This window comes from Pseudorca crassidens, chromosome 12, assembly GCF_039906515.1.
Source record: "Pseudorca crassidens isolate mPseCra1 chromosome 12, mPseCra1.hap1, whole genome shotgun sequence".
Lineage (NCBI taxonomy): Eukaryota > Metazoa > Chordata > Mammalia > Artiodactyla > Delphinidae > Pseudorca > Pseudorca crassidens.
This window is the reverse complement of record NC_090307.1, coordinates 75,481,306-75,501,982: the sequence shown is the minus strand read 5'-3', so window position 1 is coordinate 75,501,982 and position 20,677 is coordinate 75,481,306. Positions and strand designations below refer to the sequence as shown.

The window sequence follows — 20,677 nt, the reverse complement described above, 5'->3', positions numbered from 1 at the left end:
GGAGATCTGGCTTCCCTTCTGGTTGATGGAGCCACAGTCTGGCTTAATTTTAGTTCAGAGGAGGGCCTGCAGGCAGCTTGGCTGGGCCTGGAAGCAGAAGAAACAGAGTTCATGGTAGACTCCTACCCGCTGAGTCTTTGGATTCCTTCCAGAGCCAGGACTTGGAACTGAGGCTGAAGTCCTAGTTTAGTGCTTCACAAAGCATGGCTGCTAATGGCCTGCATTTGATTTCTAAGTAAAGAGATGATGAATTTCTGCTGAAGGCTTGTTGGTAGATTCTGACAGTGCCTTTTACTTGTCTCTCCCTATTTTTAGCTGCCAGTTTGTGGTGTCTGAAGACCAAGACTACACAGTTCATTTTGCTGATCCTGATACCTTAGTCAACTGGGACTTCGTGGAGCAAGTGGTGAGTAGCTCAGCTAAGCTTATAACCTGTTAGTGGGAGAGAGAACTAAAGAAAGGGACCGTGGTGACAGCAGCTTTTGGCTGGGTTTACTGCTGATCCCACTTTCTGCCTGGCCTTAGTGTAGATGTTTTCCAGAGATCAGTCCTGGTTTCTTCTGGAGTTCATTTTGTGCTAATTGGCTCTGGCCTGCAGGACTGGGTGTTGGAGGGCTCTGATGTGTAGGACAAAAGCAGTCCTGTCTACTACCTCTTCTCTTCTGGGAAGAAGTAATCAGAGGAATATGAGAACTCTGGTTACCCTCCTGACCCAGGATGGACTCATTACATGGACACTGCTTCATTGGTAGCCATTTGTAGTAATCAGTATCAGATTAGGCCTTGGCCTTGTGACAGGTGAAATGAGCTACACAGCTGTACTTCTGTCCAAGCTACTGCTGTGTTTGTTTTCTCTTCTCTGTTATGGGCTCTGGGTATCCCCTTGTCACTCCTAGGTTATATGATGTAGTTTCAAAATGATGGACCCAAAGCCTGGACTCCCATTACTGTGAAAATTCATAGAATCATCTGAAAATGACATAGAAGGTCTATGAAACTTAGGTTTTATATGCATTGGTTTAAAAAAAAAAGTAGAGACGTACAGTATAAAGTGGAAGTCTCATTGACTCCTCTTTTGGAAATTACCGGTACATTACTTCTAGAACCTTTTTGTGCCTTTATGTATGCGTACATATAAATCTTTTTTTGTAAATGGGATCATATATTGATTTCTGTCATTTTTTCCCTTTGATGTAGAACCCCCAAAATACCTGTTGTATAGTTGTTTTAGTATATTAAACTATTATTACTGTTTCCTTTATGATTTGCTTGAAGTGCTATTGTACATATACCTGCACTGTTGAACAGTTTTGTGAAGATGTGTTGTCAGAGCGGTACAGGGATGGGGATGGAAGAGGAGAGGCTTTAACTTTGGTAATCCGTAGTCATTTCTGAAAGTAGTTTAACTTGTGGTGGCATTTTGTTTCAGCGCATTTGTAGCCATGAAGTGCCATCTTGCCCAATATGCCTATATCCACCTACTGCAGCCAAGATAACCCGTTGTGGACACATCTTCTGCTGGGCATGCATCCTGCACTATCTTTCATTGAGCGAGAAGACCTGGAGTAAATGTCCCATCTGTTACAGTTCTGTGCATAAGAAGGATCTCAAGAGGTAAGACGGAGATATTTACTAGATTAGATCCCAGTCTGCTAACTCCTTGCCCTGCTACATATAAATGTCCATGTTACAGTGTTGTTGCCACAGAATCACATCAGTATGTTGTTGGTGATACCATTACGATGCAGCTGATGAAGAGGCAGAAAGGGGTGTTGGTGGCCTTGCCCAAATCCAAATGGATGAATGTAGAACATCCTATTCATCTTGGAGGTAAGTTCGGTTAATTTGGGGGCAGATAATGGTGGGTGTATACCCTTTAAGGTTCCTTGAATATATCTTTTTACTGTCAGAGATTTAGCCTTTCAGCAAGCCATTTCTGGCATTTCCAAATTAGTCATAGTGTTCCAGTAGGTTGGGGTGGAGTTTGCAGAAAGTGGTTTCATTCTTGGTTTCAATTTGGTTCAGTTGTAAAATGAAAAATTAAAGTACATATAAAGCTTTGTTGAATAGTGTCTGGCTCTGTGCCCAGGTTTTGGGGATTCCCCAGTCAGCCAGTCTTGGCACCTGTCATCAAGGAACTCGGTGTCTAATAGAAGAGACAGACTGGTGGCCAGGCAGTTCGGATCTAGAGTGTGGGCAGTGCTTACAGTGGGGGAAGTGCAAGAGGTTGTATTCTCTGTATTCCACATGGAAATGAGCATTGAATTAAAGTGGCATTTCAGTTTCTGGGCAAAAGAGATTTTTCAATAAACAGTATTGAAACAGTTGACTCTTATGGAAAAAATAAAATGAAATTAGATCTCTATCTCATACCATTCATAAAAATCAATTTCTGATGGATTGAAGAATTAAATGTAACGAAATCCAAAACTTTTAAAAGAAAATACAGGAAAATATCTTTATAAATCCTCAGGTTTTTTACCTGGATGGAATTTTGAACCAGGCTGAAACCATAGATGCTATAAAAGAAAAAGATTGATGAATTTGATTTTATAAGAATAAAATCCAGCAAGACTGCTCAGAGTCAACAGGTGATAAATAAACTTAGGGGAAGGTTTACACATTTAAAATACAGATTAATGTCCAGAACATACAGGTGTTCTATAAATTAGATGAACAGTCTAGTAGAATAGGCTAAGCATCTGGCAAAGCATTTCCAGGAAAAAGATATCTGAATAACTCCAAGTATCCACAGAGGTTTAACTTTGCCTAGAGTTATGCAAATCAAAATGCCTGTCATAGTCACTCTCACGCACGCACACGATGAGGCAAATACAGGCATACCTCGTTTTGTGCTCCACAGGTACTGAGTTGTTTTTTTTTTTAACAGATTGGAGGTTTGTGGCAACCCTGCTGTTGTCAGATGATGGTTAGCATTTTTTAGCAATGAAGTATTTTTTAAATTAAGATATGTACATCGTTTAGACATAGTGCTATTGCACACTTAATAGACTACAGAATAGTGTAAACAAAACTTTTATATGCACTGGAAAACCAAAAAATTTGTGATCCACTTGATTGTGATGCTCACTTTATTGCAGTGGAACCAAACAGGCATATCTCTGAGGCATGCCCGTACTGGGTTTTGGCAGGGGTGGGGAATTAGGTACTCTTGTTCTTCATAGGAGTTTAAATCGATACAGCCTTTTGTGTGTGTGTGTGTGTGTGTGGGGTGGATTTGGTAGTATTTAAAATATGCACAACCTTTGATTCAGCATTTATACTTAAATATGATAAAGAAGTCATTTGTACCAAGGAGCATGTATAAGGATATTTTTGTTACAGTGTAATAGAAATTGGCAATAACCTAAATGTTCACAAGAAACTTTCATTAGAGTATATCATGCTGTCGAACATGATACAGAAGGTAAAAATGAGATAGATCTGTGTATTACATTTTAAAGTCCACAAAATCTGGGGGAGGGAAATAAAGGAAATAAATCATCCATGATCCTTTTATCCAGAGGTACCCCCCAAATGTTAATTGTACAGTTTTCTTCTATGCGTGTATGTTTTTGTGAGATTGGGATTGTTTTCTTCTTTGGCATCTTTTCTTTCCCCATGTAATGTGGCTATTTCTCCGTGTCACTAAATTCCTCCTTCTTAGAAAAGCATTTTTAATGTCTGCAGAATTCTCTTTAATGAATATACCATCATATCATTAACTTCCTTTATTGGACTTACTAGTTGGTTGCAGCTTTTCTAATACTAAAGATAATGCTATAATTAATGAACATTGTTTTTTCAGTTTTTTGGTTTCTTTTTGGCTGCAACTCACTGCTTGTGGGATCTTAGTTCCCCAGTCAGGGATTGAACTCAGACCCTCAGCAGTGAAAGTGTGGAGTCCTAACCACTGGACCGCCAGGGAGTTCTGAGCATTAATTTTTTGACTACATCTTTGGTTTTCTTAGGATAGCTTTCTTGTGTTATGGGGTCAGAGTTACAAACCTTATATTAAGGTCATTGCTAAAATTTTTTAAGGAAAACATGCTAAATCAGTCCGTTTTCACTTTAGGAAAAAAGCTGTGTATGAAAGTTCCTATTTAGTCACACAGCCGTGAGCTTTTTTTTGGCTGCGTTGGGTCTTTGTTGCTGCGTGCGGGCTTTCTCTAGTTGCAGCGAGTGGGGGCTACTCTTCGTTGCGGTGTGCGGGCTTCTCATTGCAGAGCACGGGCTCTAGGCTCGCGGGCTTCAGTAGTTGCAGCACTCGAGCTCAGTAGTTGTGGCACAGGGGCCCTAGAGTGTACAGGCTTCAATAGTTGTGGTGCAAGGGCTTAGTTGCTCCGTGGCATGTGGGATCTTCCTGGAGCAGGGATAGAACCCGTGTCCCCTGCATTGGCAGGTGGATTCTTAACCACTGCGCCACCAGGGAAGTCCCGCATTTCTGTCATCTTGTTGGCTTTCTTGTAGATGAACAGCACAGCCAGTACTCCAAATTGCTGCTGGCCTCGAAGGAGCAGGTGCTGCACCGGGTGGTTCAGGAAGAGAAAGCAGCACTAGAGCAGCAGCTGGCAGAGGAGAAGCACACTCCCGAGTCCTGCTTTATTGAGGCAGCTATCCAGGAGCTCAAGGTGAGATGATGCACTGGAAATGGGATGGGGTGGTGGGGATTAGTTACTTCAGCCCCACATTTAAGATTACAAGCGGGGAATGGCTAAAAAAGTAGGTTTGCTTTGGGCTTTGGTGATAGGAGGGGAAGGGGTTGACCTAGGGATTTTTAAACTGCTCTCTGGAGCTGAAAGGAACAAGTCAAGGTGATCTTATAACTGAGACCCTTGAGTTTCTAGATTAGCTGTGTTCTTAATTAAGCAAGGTAGGTTTTTTTGTTCTTTAGGAAAACATTTGGATTTATTTTTGGAGATGTTTTATTTGAGGGACATTGTGGAGAAATTAGTATGGCCTCTCCAGCGGGCTCTAGCAATGCCTGCTGAGGATTTTGGAGCAGCAAGAATTATCCAAATATAGAATCCCTTATGTCCTGTATCGTCTACAATAGAGATTCTTAAACTTGAACAAGCATCAGAATCACTGGTTGTTGTGTTCCACCCTGAGAGACTGATTCAGTAGGTCTAGGCTCAGTAAGCTTAATAATTTGCATTATCACAAATTCCAGGGTGGTTCTGATGCTGCTCATCCCCAGATCACATTTTGAGAATCATTGATCTATATTAGAACAATGAAAGCCCCCATGAAAGGGGCTGTGTTATTTTTTTCTCACTTAAGCTCCATAACCTGGTGTGATAGAACAAGTATCCCCTTTCATGGATGAGGAGATGGAATCATGGGTTAGATAATTTACTTGAGGACATATAACTAATAAGAGGTGAAGCTGGTATTTGAATTTCTCTCTCTCTAACTCATAAGTCCTCTTTGGGCAGCGTTCTGTGTATTTATTGGGTTGGCCAAGAAGTTCGTTTGGGTTTTTGTAATGTCTTACGAAAAACCCGAACGAACTTTTTGGCCAACCCAATACTTCTAAATTTCTTTCTGTAGTGCGGAGCATTTGTTCAAATGCATTTCAGGGAGAAGAAAAGCTGCCTAGAAGTAGAGCTATCCGGGTTGAGGTGGGGGTTGCCCAGACTCTTTGTCTCCTGCACTGGGGCTCTCTCAAAGCTTCGCTCGTAAAAACTAGAAGACTAGTCCTGTGTCCTGGGATTTCTGTTCAGGAAGCTTTTTTGTAGTGTTGTCGTTATCTTTGTCAGAGATGCTAAGCAGAGTACCATCCCATTTGAGTACTAGGTGTTTTTGCTTCCTGCTTCCCTTAAAGATTGAGAATTCTAAGTACTTAGACTCTTCCTTTTTGCCTTTTAACTTTTGCTCCTGTTGAGAAAGGCCATTGTAAGATTTGGCCCTTCACACTAAGTATGTTTCTGGTTTTCTCTCTGGTGCTCTAGACTCGGGAAGAGGCTCTGTCAGGATTGGCTGAAAGCAGCGGGGAGGTCGCTGGTGTCGTGGCTGCTCTGGAACAACTGGTGCTGATGGCTCCCTTGGCGAAGGAGTCCGTTTTTCAACCCAGGAAGGTTAGTGTCCCAGTTACAGACTAAATGGCTGCCATTCCTCAGGTGCTGCTCTTCAGCTGTTAGGCCCTGTTGTGAGGTTTGAACTTTTTTGGGGTAAGAGGGAACTATGAGTATTTCCTATGTGCTTTTAAATTAATTAATTAATTTATTTATTTATTTTAAAATTTTTCCAATGTGCTTTTTCTATGTGTGTTCTTTCCCCAGTGATGTTAAATCAGTGAATGTGACAGCTAAGGTAAACCTCAAGAGAGCTTGGTTCCTGTGCCTGCCTTTGCCACATGTTCTTTCTGTGACCTATAGTTTGTCCCAACAGGGCATGCTGGAGTATCTGTCTGCTTTTGATGAAGAGACCACAGAAGTTTGTTCTCTTGGCTCTCCTCCTCGTCCTCTTGCTCTCCCTCTGGTAGAGGAAGAGGAAGCAGTTTCTGAACCAGAGCCTGAGGGGTTGTCAGAGGCCTGTGAGGACTTGGAGTTAGCAGAAGACAATCTTGGAGAGGGGACCATTTGTACCGAGTCCAGCCAGCAGGAACCCGTCACCAAGCCAAGCATCACACACCTGAGCAGCTCTCCTTGTTACTACTTTTACCAAGGTGAGTGTCCCTGAGGAGGAGGGCTGGGTTGCTGCTTAATGATTCAGAGACGTGATCTGGCTCTCTGAGCAGAGGGAGGTATTGCCGCTAGCTCCTGGGCAGATGGGGTCTGTTGTGCCTTTCAGCTTGGGGAGGGAGAGTTGGGCCTGGGATAAGGAGGGCCTGACTTGAGGACTGGCCAAGAGTATTGTGTGATAGAGCCACTTGTCTTCAGCGGAGGATGGGCAGCACATGTTCCTGCACCCCGTGAATGTGCGCTGCCTCGTGCGGGAGTATGGCAGCCTGGAACAGAGCCCTGAGAAGATCTCAGCCACGGTGGTGGAGATCGCTGGGTATTCCATGTCTGAGGTAAGGGCCTGCCTTGCGAGGTGGAGGGGCAGGAAGCGGCATTAACCTAGTCTCTGTGGTGGGCCTAGCTGAACCAAGTTCACAAACTTTCAAGGCCTTTAGTCTTGAAAGGTTTTAAGTCTTTTTGTTAGTGATGGTGCCTGTGAATTTTTAAAAAGTTAAATGACCCTCCCCCACTGTGCCAGGGTTCTGTTAGGTCACTCACCACTGCTCCCTGTATCACAGGTTCATTTATTGTGGTTTGGGAATAGAGATGTCTCCTACTTTCAGAGATGAGTTTGTTTTTGTTTCTCCTTATTGCTTGGGAGAAAATGGCAAGAAAACAAAGTCCTTGGAGGCTTTAAGGTAGCTTACACAAGCTCGTTATGAATTTTTGGTTTAGCAGCTACCTGTGAATTAGTGTCTGATAATTTACATATGTGAATATTTGCTCTTTGAGAGTTACAGTTGTATTGATCACAAATTTGTTAAAAGCCTTAAACTTAGAGATTTTTTAAGTACTGTGAACTTTCCATCAAACATGCAGAAAAAGAATTAAAAGAAAATTAAATTAATGACCTTCATTTTTTATTATTTTAGGCCAAGCTTTGCTCAGTAGGGAAACCTGCTTTATCTGCCTTCTCAGTTATCATTAATTCAGTCAGTGGTTCCCAGATTTTTTTCCCAGTAAATAACTCTTACCTTCCTTATTCTCCCGTTTGTTGTGGACCCCCAGAAAAGCTGAAACAGCTGATCCGCTTTAGATCATTCATTACCAGCCTCAATTCATTCATTTGCAGCACAAACCAAAAAACTGCTTTTGGTTGCTTATTCTACCTTACGGTAGGTTAATTGACAATTTCTGTTCAGCTTTTCAAAAGCTGATAACTTGAGCACTAACTCTTTGAGCCCCATTGCCATCTGAGAGGGTGTGGTGTACTGCCTGATACCTGGGGTGGGAACCTCTGCTCTTAGAGTTAGGCCTGGTCTTAGTTGAGCATCGGTCCCTTTTCCCTTGTAGGATGTGCGACAGCGTCATAGATACCTCTCTCACTTGCCGCTCACCTGCGAGTTCAGCATCTGTGAACTGGCTCTGCAGCCTCCTCTGGTCTCTAAGGAAACCCTAGAGATATTCTCAGGTGAGAATGCCCCCTACTTTGCTTCCCTTTTTAGTGGAGTTTAGGGATTCTTGTGACTAGAAACCCACAAGAGGAAGTAAGGAGCTTTTGTCATGAGTCTCAGAACCTCCTGATACGCTCCATCTGTTCATCCAATCCAGCTGGGCCCACTCGTGTGCCCTTAACTACTAGCCAAGTGGGAGGAGTTAATGGCCAGGTTGTCCTGCATTTGTCTCCTCACAACCTCACCAACCCGCAGATGATATTGAGAAGAGGAAGCGGCAGCGCCAGAAGAAGGCCCGGGAGGAACGTCGCCGAGAGCGCCGGATTGAGATGGAGGAGAACAAGAAGCAGGGCAAGTGTAAGTTCAAGAACTCTCATCTCAGTGATGAGCACAACTGTGCATCACTGTACAGAGATCCCGTGCCTGGGCCCAGGGGCCAGACTGTTTAGGTCGTATGTCAGGTCTGCCACTTGCTTTCTTCAGCTCTTAAATGTGAGTTGTGAGAGTACCTCCTTACTTGTAGGCTTACATGAGAATTAACGAGTTGATGTTGGTCAAAGTGCATAGCACATAGTAAGTTCATCCTTGGCATAGTGGGTGAAAAAACCCTGGGTGGGCGGGGGAAGGGAATTGGAGATCTGCTGCATGTTGGGGATAACTGGCCCTGTGCTCTCTGGATACATTGTTGGCCTCACCTTTGACTCTGGAGACATCTATACATAGCAAGTCTACCAGGAGAGTTTGAAATAGTAGAGACCTATTGACAAACTAGGAAATACGTGCAGGAAGTTAGATTTGAGCTCCTTAATACCAGTAAGTAGAATCTTTTGATCTGGTTCTTAAACATAAGCTTCACTGAACCAAGGACTGTGTGACATGAGGGTCTAGTTAACCTCCTGAAAACAAGGAATTGAGTCCTTGGCTAGGGAAAGGACTTAACTATTTTGACTCCATGTGGTATGGTAAACATAAATTTTACTTCTTCAACTGGGATAAGTGTATAGCTGGCATACCAGTGTTGTGTAGCTGTTTAAAGCACAAGTCCTGAATAGTTGAGAAAAGTGATGTTTCAGGAACAAAGGCTTTTTTGTTTTAATTTTTTATTATGGAAATATTCAAACACAAGTATACAGAATATTATAATTAACCCCCAGGTTTATCACCTAGCTTCAACCAAGAAGAGTTAGAGCAAGGCTTTTATACTAAAACAAAGGCATATTATAAAGTGACAGTTACTATAAATTTGGGTTTTAAAGCTCTGTCTCCATCATTCAGATCCCTGGGGGATTCATATTGACTGTCCACAACTGTTGGAAAAGATTTGAGGGATTCTGTACATGGGCCTACCATTCTCGTCTTTGCTTTGCAGACCCAGAAGTCCACATTCCCTTAGAGAATCTACAGCAGTTTCCTGCCTTCAATTCCTATACCTGCTCCTCTGATTCTGCTTTGGGTCCTACCAGCACCGAGGGCCATGGGGCTCTCTCCCTTTCTTCTCTTAGCAGAAGTCCAGGTTCCCAAGCAGGTAAATAGAGTTGGGATTTAAAGAATCAAGTTGACCACCAGCCACAGACCTTAAGCAAAGCCCTAGTGTCTGAATTTACAACTGTGATCTCGGCATGGTGGGGGTCTTTACGGGACTAACCTTACTTGGGTAGTTAATAGATTCCTGAGATCCATCAAATTGCTACTATTTGATTCACTTTTCCATTGGCTGTACCGACTTAGCTTCTAAAAACCTCAGGCAGCTCATATAGCAGGTTAAACCTAGATTCTTCTCCACAACCCAGCTGTTTTATTTCTAGTTTCTACCTTAAAGATACTCCCCCTGTTTGTGTGAACATCTTTATTTATGTTGTCTTATTTATGATAGGGAGAGAAAACAGCCTAAAGTATACTGGTAGGGAAATGGCTAAATTACAGCATTTTTACTATGAAATTCTTTACACCTACTGAAAAAGGAAATAGCTCTCTTCCTGAACTAATGGATAGACCTTTAAGATAAAAGGAAGTTGTAGAACAAGACAAAACATGACACCATTTTTGGGTTAAAAAAGCCACACAAAACAAAGCATTTCAGTATGGGTTTATATGTCTAAATGTATAGAAAAATACTGGGATGATTGTGTTGCAGACCGGTAACAGTGTTCCACTCTAAGGAGTGAGGTCAAGATTGAGAGGGCTTCAGCCTTTTTTTTTTTTTTTTTTTAGCATCTTTATTTGCGTATAATTGCTTTACAATGTTGTGTTAGTCTCTGCTATATAACAAAGTGAATCAGCTATATGCATACGTATATCCCCATATCCCCTCCCTCTTGCATCTCCCTCCTACCCTCCCTATCTCACCCCTCTAGTTGGTCACAAAGCACCGAGCTGATCTCCTGTGCTATGCAGCTGCTTCCCACTAGCTGTTTTTTTTTGTTTGTTTTTTTAAATTAATTAATTTATTATTTTTGGCTGTGTTGGGTCTTCGTTTCTGTGCGAGGGCTTTCTCTAGTTGCGGCGAGCGGGGGCCACTCTTCATTGCGGTGCAGGGGCCTCTCACTATCGCGGCCTCTCTTGTTGTGGAGCACAGGCTCCAGACGCGCAGGCTCAGTAGTTGTGGCTCACGGGCCTAGTTGCTCTGCGGCATGTGGGATCTTCCCAGACCAGGGTTCGAACCCGTGTCCCCTGCATTGGCAGGCAGATTCTCAACCACTGCGCCACCAGGGAAGCCCCCCCACTAGCTGTTTTACATTTGGTAGTGTATATGTGTCCATGCCACTCTCTCACTTTGTCCCAGCTTACCCTTCCCCCTCCCCGTGTCCTCAAGTCCATTCTCTACATCTGCGGCTTTATTTCTGTCCTGCCCCTAGGTTCATCAGAACCATTTTATTATTTAGATTCCATATGTATGTGTTAGCATACGGTATTTGTTTTTCTGACTGACTTCACTCTGTATGACAGACTCTAGGTCCATCCACCTCACTACAAATAACTCAATTTCGTTTCTTTTTATGGCTGAGTAATATTGCATTGTATATATGTGCCACATCTTTATCATTCATCTGTCGATGGACACTTAGGTTGCTTCCATGTCCTGGCTATTGTAAATAGTGCTGCAGTGAACATTGTAGTACATGACTCTCTTTGAATTATGGTTTTCTCAGGGTATAGGCCTTCAGCCTTTTAAAAATGTTTTTCCTTATATATAGAATGTGTTAATGTGTCATGAAATTAAACAGTTAAAAGGAGTTACTATAATTTCAGAGAGCTGTCTTTTCTGATCTTCATCCTCCTGGCAGATAGTTTCTGATACTTAAAATTTATTTTTGTCAGGCATTTTCAATGAAAAGTCCAAGATCAGAATATTTAAAACTCTTGGTGACTCTTGTGATCATATGCCCATCACTTGGCAGATTTAGGAACCTGAGACCAAGGCAGGGACTGGGACTAGAATCTGGGTCTTGAGGGCTGCACAACACTTATGCTCTTCATAATGAGAAGAGAGCTACTAAAGGAACTACTAAAGCTACTAAAGGAACATGGCAAAACACTGACTACATCATCTGTGATAAAAAGATTGCGTTTTCACATACTAGCTTTTCTGAAGTTATTTGGGCTTTAATGTATTCAGGCAAGAGCAGTTGGATGGTCCTAGGAATAAAAGTACCACAGAGCCCTGGCTGACTGTGGCAGGGTCTGCTGCTGGGAGAGTGAATAGGCCTCTCCCTCCCAGCAGTGATCAGGGCAGTGGGTAGACTGATCTGTGGGAAATGTTCAACCCTAGGTCAGAAAGGATGGAAAAGACTAATTTCCCTAGGGAGTATCAGGGAAAAGCTTGCATCTTGCTGGATTTTGCTGCTGTATGTGTTTTGGATTCTAACGGAATATTCCCAGGTCATAGACTTCTTTTGGCGGGAACATAAAGGCTGACATGATTATATTTTATATCTTTTCTTGGAGCTTTTTCATCCATATAAAACCATTCTCTGACAGTCCGATACCTAGGCCTTGAGAACCGGCTGATGTGGAGAGGATTTTTCTTACTGTGGGAATAGATTTTGCTATGCCTTCTAGTGTTATTGTAACCATTAAACTTTTCTCTATCTATGCTGATCACTCCTGTGAACAATAGGCCATGTTCTTGGTTTTATAAGCATATGGCAGAGTTGAAAGTGGATCACAGTTAGCTTTCTGAGGCAGGGTTGGTAATTATCCAGACCCGATTCTGGGTTTGTTTCTTCTTTCTTATTAACAGGACACTAACTTTTTGGAACTTGACTTGTATAATCAGGTCTCTGGTTCCCTTTCAGACTTCCTGCTGACCCCTCTGTCACCCACGGCCAGTCAGGGCAGTTCTTCATTCTGCGTTGGGAGTCTGGAAGAAGACTCTCCCTTCCCTTCCTTTGCCCAGGTAAACCTGTTGCTTGTGAAGCAGCCCAAGGGTATTTAACATGAACTCTGATGCTTGTTCTTTCTGGAAATCCCTCTGTTGGAGATGGGGAGACTTACGGGCTAATGTTGCACTGACTGTAATAACCATGGAAGGCTTTTTAAAGATGGAAGGTCATGGAGTTAGTCTCAGATATTACCATAGACTTACCAAGGAAAGTGGCTAAGAGTAGTTGAGGAAGAATCAGGAGTTTTAATTATTTAACACATCAATAGATATACTTTTATACTGAGCACTGTTCTAGGGGCTGGGGATATGTTAGTCAATTTTAACTGGTCCCTGGTTCTAGGACCTCTGATTCAGTGGTATCTGTTACATACAATAAACCATTCTTCTTCACTTTGGGAAAGGGAAAGTTGTCTTGATTATCCTGTAAGTAGCCAAATCAGCTTTCTTGAGGAGTTGGGTTGGAGGCAACACTAGGCTAGTGAGATTTGATGTCAGATCAGTATTAATCTTTAAAACAAGCGAAACACTCAGCATTCCTGTATTCAGATAACTGAGGAAGATGGACAGACAGCTTGACAAGCAGCCTTGTAGGAGGTTAGTGTTCACTTCTTTGGGGCTAGTTTGGAATCGTTAGCTTAACAGTTCTTTAGAGCAGTTAGTTGATCTGGGTATTTCTCACGTACAAACGACAGTTTGTGCTGAGGAATAAGCAGGAATTGAACTTTGGTGAGGAGAGTCTTTGAAGTCAAGGAGGATGAAATAATTGAGAGCAATCCTGAGAATGAACTGCTAGGTTTCAGAGGTTATAAGCAAGTGGCTCCTAGGAGTTAGGTCAATGCCTAAGTTGTTTTTTTAGCTAGGTTTTACTGCCATTGCTTTTTTCAACTTTATAGTTGAAAGAATAGTATAATTAACATTCATACCTTTCACCCAGATTTACCAGTTGTTACTATTTTGCTATATTTGCTTGCTTTTTTCTCTCTTTTTTTTTTTTTGCTATGTTGAAAGTAAGTTACAGACCTCATGAATGACACTTGACAACTAAATACTTGGGAGATACATGCCCCCAAAATGACATTCTCCTGTATAACTACAATTACCATTATCACATCAAAGACAGCTGATTTAATACTATCTAAGATGCCACATATTTTTATTTTCCCATTTGTTTCAGTGTCCTGTATTGTTTTCAGTCAGATTTAATCAAAGACTATTCATTGCATTTAGGTTTTCAAGTCTCTTTAGTGTCCTTTGATCCATAACGGTTCCTCTGGCTTCTGTTTTTTTGTTTTTTACCTGTGACATGGATATTTTTGAAGCATCCAGACCAGTTGTTCTATAGATTATCCTATAGTTGAGATTTTTCTGATTGTTTCTTTATGAGTGGACTCAGGTTAAACATTTAAACATTTTTGTCAAGATTAAAATATAGGTGATATATTTTAATGACCTTGGAAGAGTAAGATGATTCAGATGTCGTACTATTGGACCCCAGACTCCCAGGGACCAAGGGAGCAGATCATCAAAGTGTGGCACATGATGAAGTTTATCAGTGAAATCAGCATCTGCCAGTTGAACTCATCTTGCACAACATGCAAGCCCCACTTTGGTAAACATTTAGGACAGGCATTCCTACTTGTATCTTCTTGGGGTTGTCTTTTGGTAAAATTCACCCTGCTTTGAGTGGCATGGTATGTGTGGCAGCTGGGATGCATAGTGGCCCTCAGCACTTACAAAGCTGGTCTTGGCCAAGTGGGATGAAAAATTTCCTCACTCAGGGGCAAGAGGAATTGTTGTTCTGATTTTACTGTACTTGCAGGAATATGGTTTATGGCTGGATCTAAAAGTTAATAGTTAAGGAACTATTGGAAAAGCAAAGACCACAAGGTAACGAGGGCTGTGGGAGCAGTTTCGAGATAAAGTTAAATTGATTTTTGTGGCCTTAAGTAACTGAGGTTTGATAGCCAGGTGGTTTGTTTTAAAATTGGAAGGTCCTGTACACTCCTTATTCTAAGAGGTTGATGTTTTTAGGAGTCTCCAGAAGAGTAGGAAAATTTGTCAGAAGCAGGCAATGACACAGTCAGAATTCCCAGCTTCAGAATCTGAGTATGAATCTCTTGTGCCTTCTTTGCAATATGCTTTACCTGTTTGCTAAGGAACAACTGGTTTCCCACCTTGTGAGTTTCATTGCCAGTTCCATTGGTCAGGATATAGAGGACATGACCAAAACAGTGTTAAGGAGAGAAGTATCTAGAAAATCTTTTTCCCAGAGGGGTAGTTGGTTCTTTGTCTCCCGTACCAGTCGGTGTCAAGGTAGGAGTCTGGAGAAGAAATGGCGTCAGTTACTTAAATTCTTTCCTCCCCTTTCCCACTTTGGCAGATGCTGAGAATTGGAAAAGCAAAAGCAGATGTGTGGCCCAAAACTGCTCCAAAGAAAGGTGAGAACAGCCCTCTGGTAAAGGGGAAATTTGGCCCCTTTCAGAAGGTAAAAGGCTCTAGTGTTGTTTCTACAATTTTAACACTGGTGTTTTTTAGGTGAAAACAGCTTAGGTCCTCCTGCCCCTGTGGACAGCGATGGGGAGAGTGATAACTCAGACCGTGTTCCTGTGCCCAGTTTCCAGAATTCCTTCAGCCAAGCTATTGAAGCAGCCTTCATGAAACTGGACACGCCAGCTACTTCAGATCCCCTCTCTGGTAAAGGCACAGAAGTGGGGTGCTCAGCTCAGGGCTGTCATTCCCTCCTGGATCCAGTGGCAGACATCACTAATCAGTTGCATTTTTCCCTCTGAGCCTCAGGGCTCACATTCTAGTGTCAACTAACATTCCATTTGGTACGTTAGCACCTTTTTGCACCCCAGATTAGTTCTTTTGAGGCCTTGGTGTGAAATTCTGAGGACTTTTTTTTTTTTTAACCTTCTAAGACACAGTGGTGGAGGGTGGCTAATAGATGAAGAAGGTCAGGCTTGAAGCACACCCCCGCTCTGTGGTGTTCATGAACTAGATAAGAACAACACTGGTATTTATGCGTGCTTCCTGTGTGCCTGGCGTTGTGCTAATTTTATTCTCCCAATACCATATTAAATGGGTATAATTCACATTACAGACGAGGAGCTGGGCTGGGGACGTAAGTGATGTACCTGAAGACAAACACCAGAGTGTGCAAGGACTGGTATTTGAATCCAGGTCTAATTCCAGAGCCTGCACTCCTAGCTGCCTGCGACTATCATTAATGAAAACTGGCCAGGGGCAAGGCGATGGCATTCTAAGCTAAGCTGTTTCTGTTTTCTGTTTAGAAGAGAAAGGAGGAAAGAAAAGAAAAAAACAGAAACAGAAGCTCCTGTTCAGCACCTCAGTCGTCCACACCAAGTGACACTACTGGCCTGGCTACCTTCTCCATCTGGTTTTCTTTTTTCTGCGCTTTTGTTTTGCTGCTGTAATTTTTAAGTATTTGAGTTTGAACAGATTAGCTCTGGGGGGAGGGGGTTTCCACAATGTGAGGGGGAACCAAGAAAATTTTAAATACAGTGTATTTTCCAGCTTCCTGTCTTCACACCAAAATAAAGTATTGACACTCACAAGAGATCTCTTCCTGCCACGGTTTTTAGTTTGTTGCCAGGTTAGTCTTTTTGACCCATGTGTAGTTAGTTTTTCTCAACCTGAACTAAGTTTGAGTCCCTTGGAGCAGCCCACATCAGTGTTAGTGTTACAGCATTGCTCTGCTGTGACATCTTGTGTCAGGGCACCATGCTTTCAGCACACCTAATAGTTGAATCTTTTCTATCTGTTCAGTTCTCCTCTTGTTATCTTTAAGAAACAGAGGGATGGGAATAATATGGATTTAGGACACCCAGCTTAAATTGCAGTTTTTCTTCTGACAAATAACCACGCTGTGGTGTCAGACCCAGGTTGCACTGGCATGTGTGATGGAGGGTTTTGCCTCTTGAACGTGGCTTCTGTTTGGCAAGGAAAGCTGTAACTGTCATTGACGAAGGAAGCTTGGGGACTTGGCAACCTTTGGATCAAGCTTGTTTCAAGTGACAGTGGCCTGAGTTACAGGAACAGAGGAGCCTGGCACACCCGGAGGAAGAGCAGGACAGGTTTAAAAGCGGTGGGCTTGCCCACTGCCTCCCTGTTGCCTAGAGCAGTCTTATGCCTTGGTTTCAGCTGAAGTTGGCTGATGTGAACTATTTTGCTGCTTAATAAAGTAACCTCTAGGTGTAATAGACGATGAAGGCCAATAGTTGGAATAAATCACCTCCACAAGCATTGTGAGCATTCTGGTTTCTTTAAGATGATTTCAGGGCAGCTTTTTTTATTTTTTTTTTAGTATTTATCTGTTTGGTTGCACTGGGTCTTAGTTGTGGCTGGCGGGCTCCTTAGTTGTGGCATGTGAACTCTTAGTTGCAACATGCATGTGGGATCTAGTTCCCTGACCAGGGATCAAACCTGGGCCCCCTGTATTGGGAGCACTGAGGCTTACCCCTTGCACCACCAGGGAAGTCGCTAGACATATACTTTTTTTTTTTTTTTTGTGGTACGTGGGCCTCTCACTGTTGTGGCCTCTCCAGTTGTGGAGCACAGGCTCCGGACGCGCAGGCTCAGCGGCCATGGCCCACGGGCCCAGCCGCTCCACGGCATGTGGGATCTTCCTGGACTGGGGCACGAACCCGTGTTCCCTGCATCGGCAGGCGGACTCTCAACCACTGTGCCACCAGGGAAGACCTATACTTCTTAATAGATGAATAGCTACTATGAGCTTGAGCAATTCGAGTAATGCCTTTAGGTCAGGCCTAAAGGGTTCTTGAGCTGGGTTTAACTCTAACCTCCCATTCTTAAAAGGAAGAGATCCTGGGTCAGGAACTCTTCTGGGTGGATGAAGGGGCATGTGAAGCAAAAAATCACAAATCTTTGTTAAATATTTAAGGGACTTTGAGTGATGTCCATTTCATTAAGGAGAAAATAGGTCCTAGAAATGTCTTTCATAGGTAGCAGATCAAAACTGATCATAGTCTCTTCTTCCTAATTCCTGTGAGTGCACTGTCTCACCTGCCTTCAGGTACCAGGCAGGTAAAAGGCAATGGGGAAGGGTGGAACTGCGGAAAACTACCAGAAGTTGGCAGCTGCTGCTTGACTTTGTAATAATGAGGTCAGGTGAGACCAGGTTTTTTCCCCACTCAAAACTGCAAGAACTGTATTTTTTGTCAGGTTACCTAGTTAAGTATTGGCAAGGAATCTGGAATTCTTAAGGTCCTGTGGGTCAGTACTGAGACCAGCTATAGATCTGTGCCAGTTTAGTTGCTGTGTCTCACTAAAACTGCTACTCTGAATGACCTGGATTACTTAGGGCCCATCCTAGGGGCAGGGGTACAAGGTTTCAAGTGGGAGGCTGTGCATCTAGTACCACATGGGGAGCCAGTTTTCCAGCCGAGGGTGGAGGGGTGAAAGAGACTAGGCCAAGCATGAACTTCACATGCGCACTAAATACTACAGAAGCCAAATACATTTATTAAACCTGCTCTCAGCCAGGCAGTTAGATACAAAGATGTCTATAACTCCAGGGGCTTCACAACCTCCAGAACCACTTAACCAGGCAATGCTGGGTAAAGGTGACTTCGATTAGTTTTAAGCAAATAAGTCCATTTTGAGCTGGTCACTTGGCCTCTGGTCAGCAGTCATCCTGTTTGAGAAGTACAGAAGATGCTGCTGCCTCCCAGAATGTCCTGTCCCAACAAGTGGGCCCTGAGGCTGGGGCACAGGGCAGTCTGTAGAGGTTCACTCCATCGACTCAGCAGCCTCCTCACCACCACTGTCTGAAAGCTCCTCCCCAGCCGACGACTCCTCTAGTAAACAGCTTCTTGTGACAGACTTCTGGATAGCCTCTCGTTCTCCTGAAGAAAGTACAGTACGGGTGATTAAAGATGTCTTTGGGAGTGGCCTTTCATTCAGCTGGAGGAGGAGGCCAGTCACTTGCTCAGTGGGCACAGGGCTAGCGTGCCTTACCTTCATCAGTGCAGTTCTGCAACAGGATCAACAGCTGTCTCCTGTTGTACTGAATCAGGAACTTCTGACATGTTCTGATTGTACCTGGCACATGAAAGAGCTTTGTGGTCAACAGCTTGTGAAAAGTGTTTGCCTCAAGAGTCTTGCAGAGCTAGGAAAAAGTATCTTGCTCTTGGCAGGAGAGCAGGAAGACCCACCCACCACTGAAGACTGAACACTGAACTTGTTACCTATTGGAAATGAGACATATCACATGCACCCATACCTCCCACGTGTAAGGTGTTGAGAAAACACGGGTAATGGTGTCCTTTGTTCTCCAAGTATGTGATAAAGGGAAGAGCTGACCACACAAGCCGGTAGAATTCCTTCCTGCATCGAAGTAGCACTATTCCAGTATAGGCATTGAGGTATCGCACTACAGCAGGAAAAAAAAAATCATTTGGGGAAACTGGATTCTCGGGAATGGGTTAAACATCTTGGGGTAATTCAGAGCCTATGCGCTAGAGATCCTTCAAGGCAGTGGCAGCTGGGATGCATCAGTAAGCAAGAATTGATTTCTGAAGAAAAAAAAATAAGGACAGACCTTCATTTACAGAAGGGAGAGAAACAACATCCAGTGCCTCGCACACCACTCAGAATTGGTGAATTCAGAATTTAAAACGGTCTTCTAATCGACTGACTAGTTAATGAATGGGTGGGGAGCGTATAGATCCATCTTCCTCAGAAAACCCTTGGCTGAAAAGCAAGTTGCTCTGCAACTGGTCTATGCAGGTTCTTGTAGCAGCTGCTGGGTCTCACCTGATGTAGGAGAGTTGTGCCTACGTGCATTCCTTATACTGGATTCAATTTTGAGTAGATGGTAAGAGAATGAGTTTACATAGAGTGCCTGTTGAAAGGGCCTTCTACATTTACCTACACACATTCTGTACTTCACAGGCCCTTTTCAGGGTTAATTTTGACAATGTTTTTTCCATGTGATGTCAACGTAACCAGTCAAGTAACTTAGAACCATACACGGCTTCCCTCATTTAATTTTCACCATCCTGTTAAACAATACATATGTCAAATAGGTACAGGGGGTTCTTGCCCAAAGTCTCACTGCTTACTGCTCTTAGCTCTCCGCCTAACTCTGGACTCACGCAGACTTTGGGCTCGGATCCGAGATTCCTAAAAAGGACGATATATTTTTAAAATTTATTTTGCCCCACCCCCACCCCCTTCATGTGGGATCTTAGTTCCCCCTCCTGGGATCGAACTCGTGCCCCCTGCATTGGAAGCGAGGAGGCTTAACCATTAGGCCTCCAGCAAAGTCCTAAAGGATTATATCTTACATAGGACTGTGCACAGGGCTTGGCAGTTGCTGGGGTCGCTTGTGCCCCTTCTTTCTCCCTCCTCTGGCCACTGCCCCCTCCACGTCCCGCCAGCCCCCGGTTCCCCAGCACCCTCGCACCCGCGAAGCCGATGGAGCAGGCGGCCGCGCCGAAAGTCCCGTGCACGCGGGCAATCGTGTCCCGTATCAGGCCGCCCAGCACTCGGTCCTCCAGACTCAGGCGGCAGCGGGGGTCGTCAGACACCACTTCACAGAGCAGGTACCTAAGGCGGGCGAGAGGGCGGTGAGCGCGGGGCCAGGCCGCTGGGGACCGGGCAAGGGTCTGCTTACCTGTGCTTGAACCGCACCATTGCGGCCTCCGCCTCCAGCAGGCGGATCCGCAAACCGGATGTCTGCTTTCTGGTCGGCGGCCAATGGGAAGTTGTCCTGGCAGCCACTCAGAGGGAGAGGCGGAGCTAGAATGTAGGCGGAGCCCCGTGTCGGTCTCCTTCGAGCTCCTCCTCCCTCTGAGGAGCGCAGGCGGCCTGCTCAGATATTCGCTGATTTGAGTTGTTTGGGAGCTGGATTCCAAGATTGAACACCTTGTGCTGTGATGGGTGGTTACGCCCCACGCTGGAGTTTCCACCGCTGTGTAGGACGCAGCCGCGGCATTCGGAACCTCCAGGACGTTTACCTTCTATTAGCTTGCAACACAGTCGTGTGTGCACTTATATTTTCTCCCCAAGATGGACGGTGGAACTTTTGAAGGCAACACTTTGCACTCACAGGCCAGGGATTGACAAAGGGGAAATCAGACCCTTATTTTCAGATTAGAGCTCGGTTTAATTTCCCCATACAGCCAAAT

General features: G+C 43.9%; 2 protein-coding genes across 3 annotated transcripts in view; one reads left to right on the top strand and one right to left on the bottom strand.

Annotated features, from left to right (window-relative positions):
- RNF10 (ring finger protein 10) overlaps positions 1–16,085 on the top strand; it is a 31,143-nt gene extending 15,058 nt beyond the window's left edge. Inside the window, exons 4-17 of one of the 2 annotated variants that reach the window (XM_067700566.1) lie at positions 316–406; positions 1,430–1,614; positions 1,694–1,830; positions 4,471–4,631; positions 5,955–6,080; positions 6,394–6,670; positions 6,885–7,018; positions 8,019–8,136; positions 8,375–8,476; positions 9,489–9,644; positions 12,415–12,515; positions 14,884–14,941; positions 15,039–15,197; positions 15,797–16,085. In XM_067700566.1, coding sequence (XP_067556667.1) covers positions 316–406; positions 1,430–1,614; positions 1,694–1,830; positions 4,471–4,631; positions 5,955–6,080; positions 6,394–6,670; positions 6,885–7,018; positions 8,019–8,136; positions 8,375–8,476; positions 9,489–9,644; positions 12,415–12,515; positions 14,884–14,941; positions 15,039–15,197; positions 15,797–15,873 — 1,882 coding nt within the window. In that variant the 3' untranslated portion in view covers positions 15,874–16,085. The remainder of the gene's footprint in view (positions 1–315; positions 407–1,429; positions 1,615–1,693; positions 1,831–4,470; positions 4,632–5,954; positions 6,081–6,393; positions 6,671–6,884; positions 7,019–8,018; positions 8,137–8,374; positions 8,477–9,488; positions 9,645–12,414; positions 12,516–14,883; positions 14,942–15,038; positions 15,198–15,796) is intronic. The other variant, XM_067700567.1, reaches the window with a different exon arrangement.
- A 1,883-nt stretch (positions 16,086–17,968) lies between these two features.
- POP5 (POP5 homolog, ribonuclease P/MRP subunit) lies at positions 17,969–20,305 on the bottom strand. Its single transcript, XM_067700568.1, has 5 exons — positions 20,164–20,305; positions 19,954–20,096; positions 18,769–18,918; positions 18,504–18,587; positions 17,969–18,391 (listed from the first exon to the last, which is right to left on the bottom strand). Exons 1-5 carry the CDS (start codon positions 20,181–20,183, stop codon positions 18,276–18,278), a joined length of 513 nt encoding a protein of 170 aa, XP_067556669.1. The 5' UTR covers positions 20,184–20,305; the 3' UTR covers positions 17,969–18,275.
- Between the last annotated feature and the right edge of the window lie 372 nt (positions 20,306–20,677).

What these genes read in the sequence shown, in the direction of transcription:
- POP5 (XM_067700568.1), bottom strand. Translation starts at nt 20,183, where the DNA reads ATGGTGCGGTTCAAGCACAG. An exon ending in ATGGTGCGGTTCAAGCACAG is followed by an intron (nt 20,097 to 20,163) that starts GTAAGCAGACCC and finishes CGCCCGCCTTAG; the next exon opens with GTACCTGCTCTGTGAAGTGG. An exon ending in CAACACCTTACACGTGGGAG is followed by an intron (nt 18,588 to 18,768) that starts GTATGGGTGCAT and finishes TTCATGTGCCAG; the next exon opens with GTACAATCAGAACATGTCAG.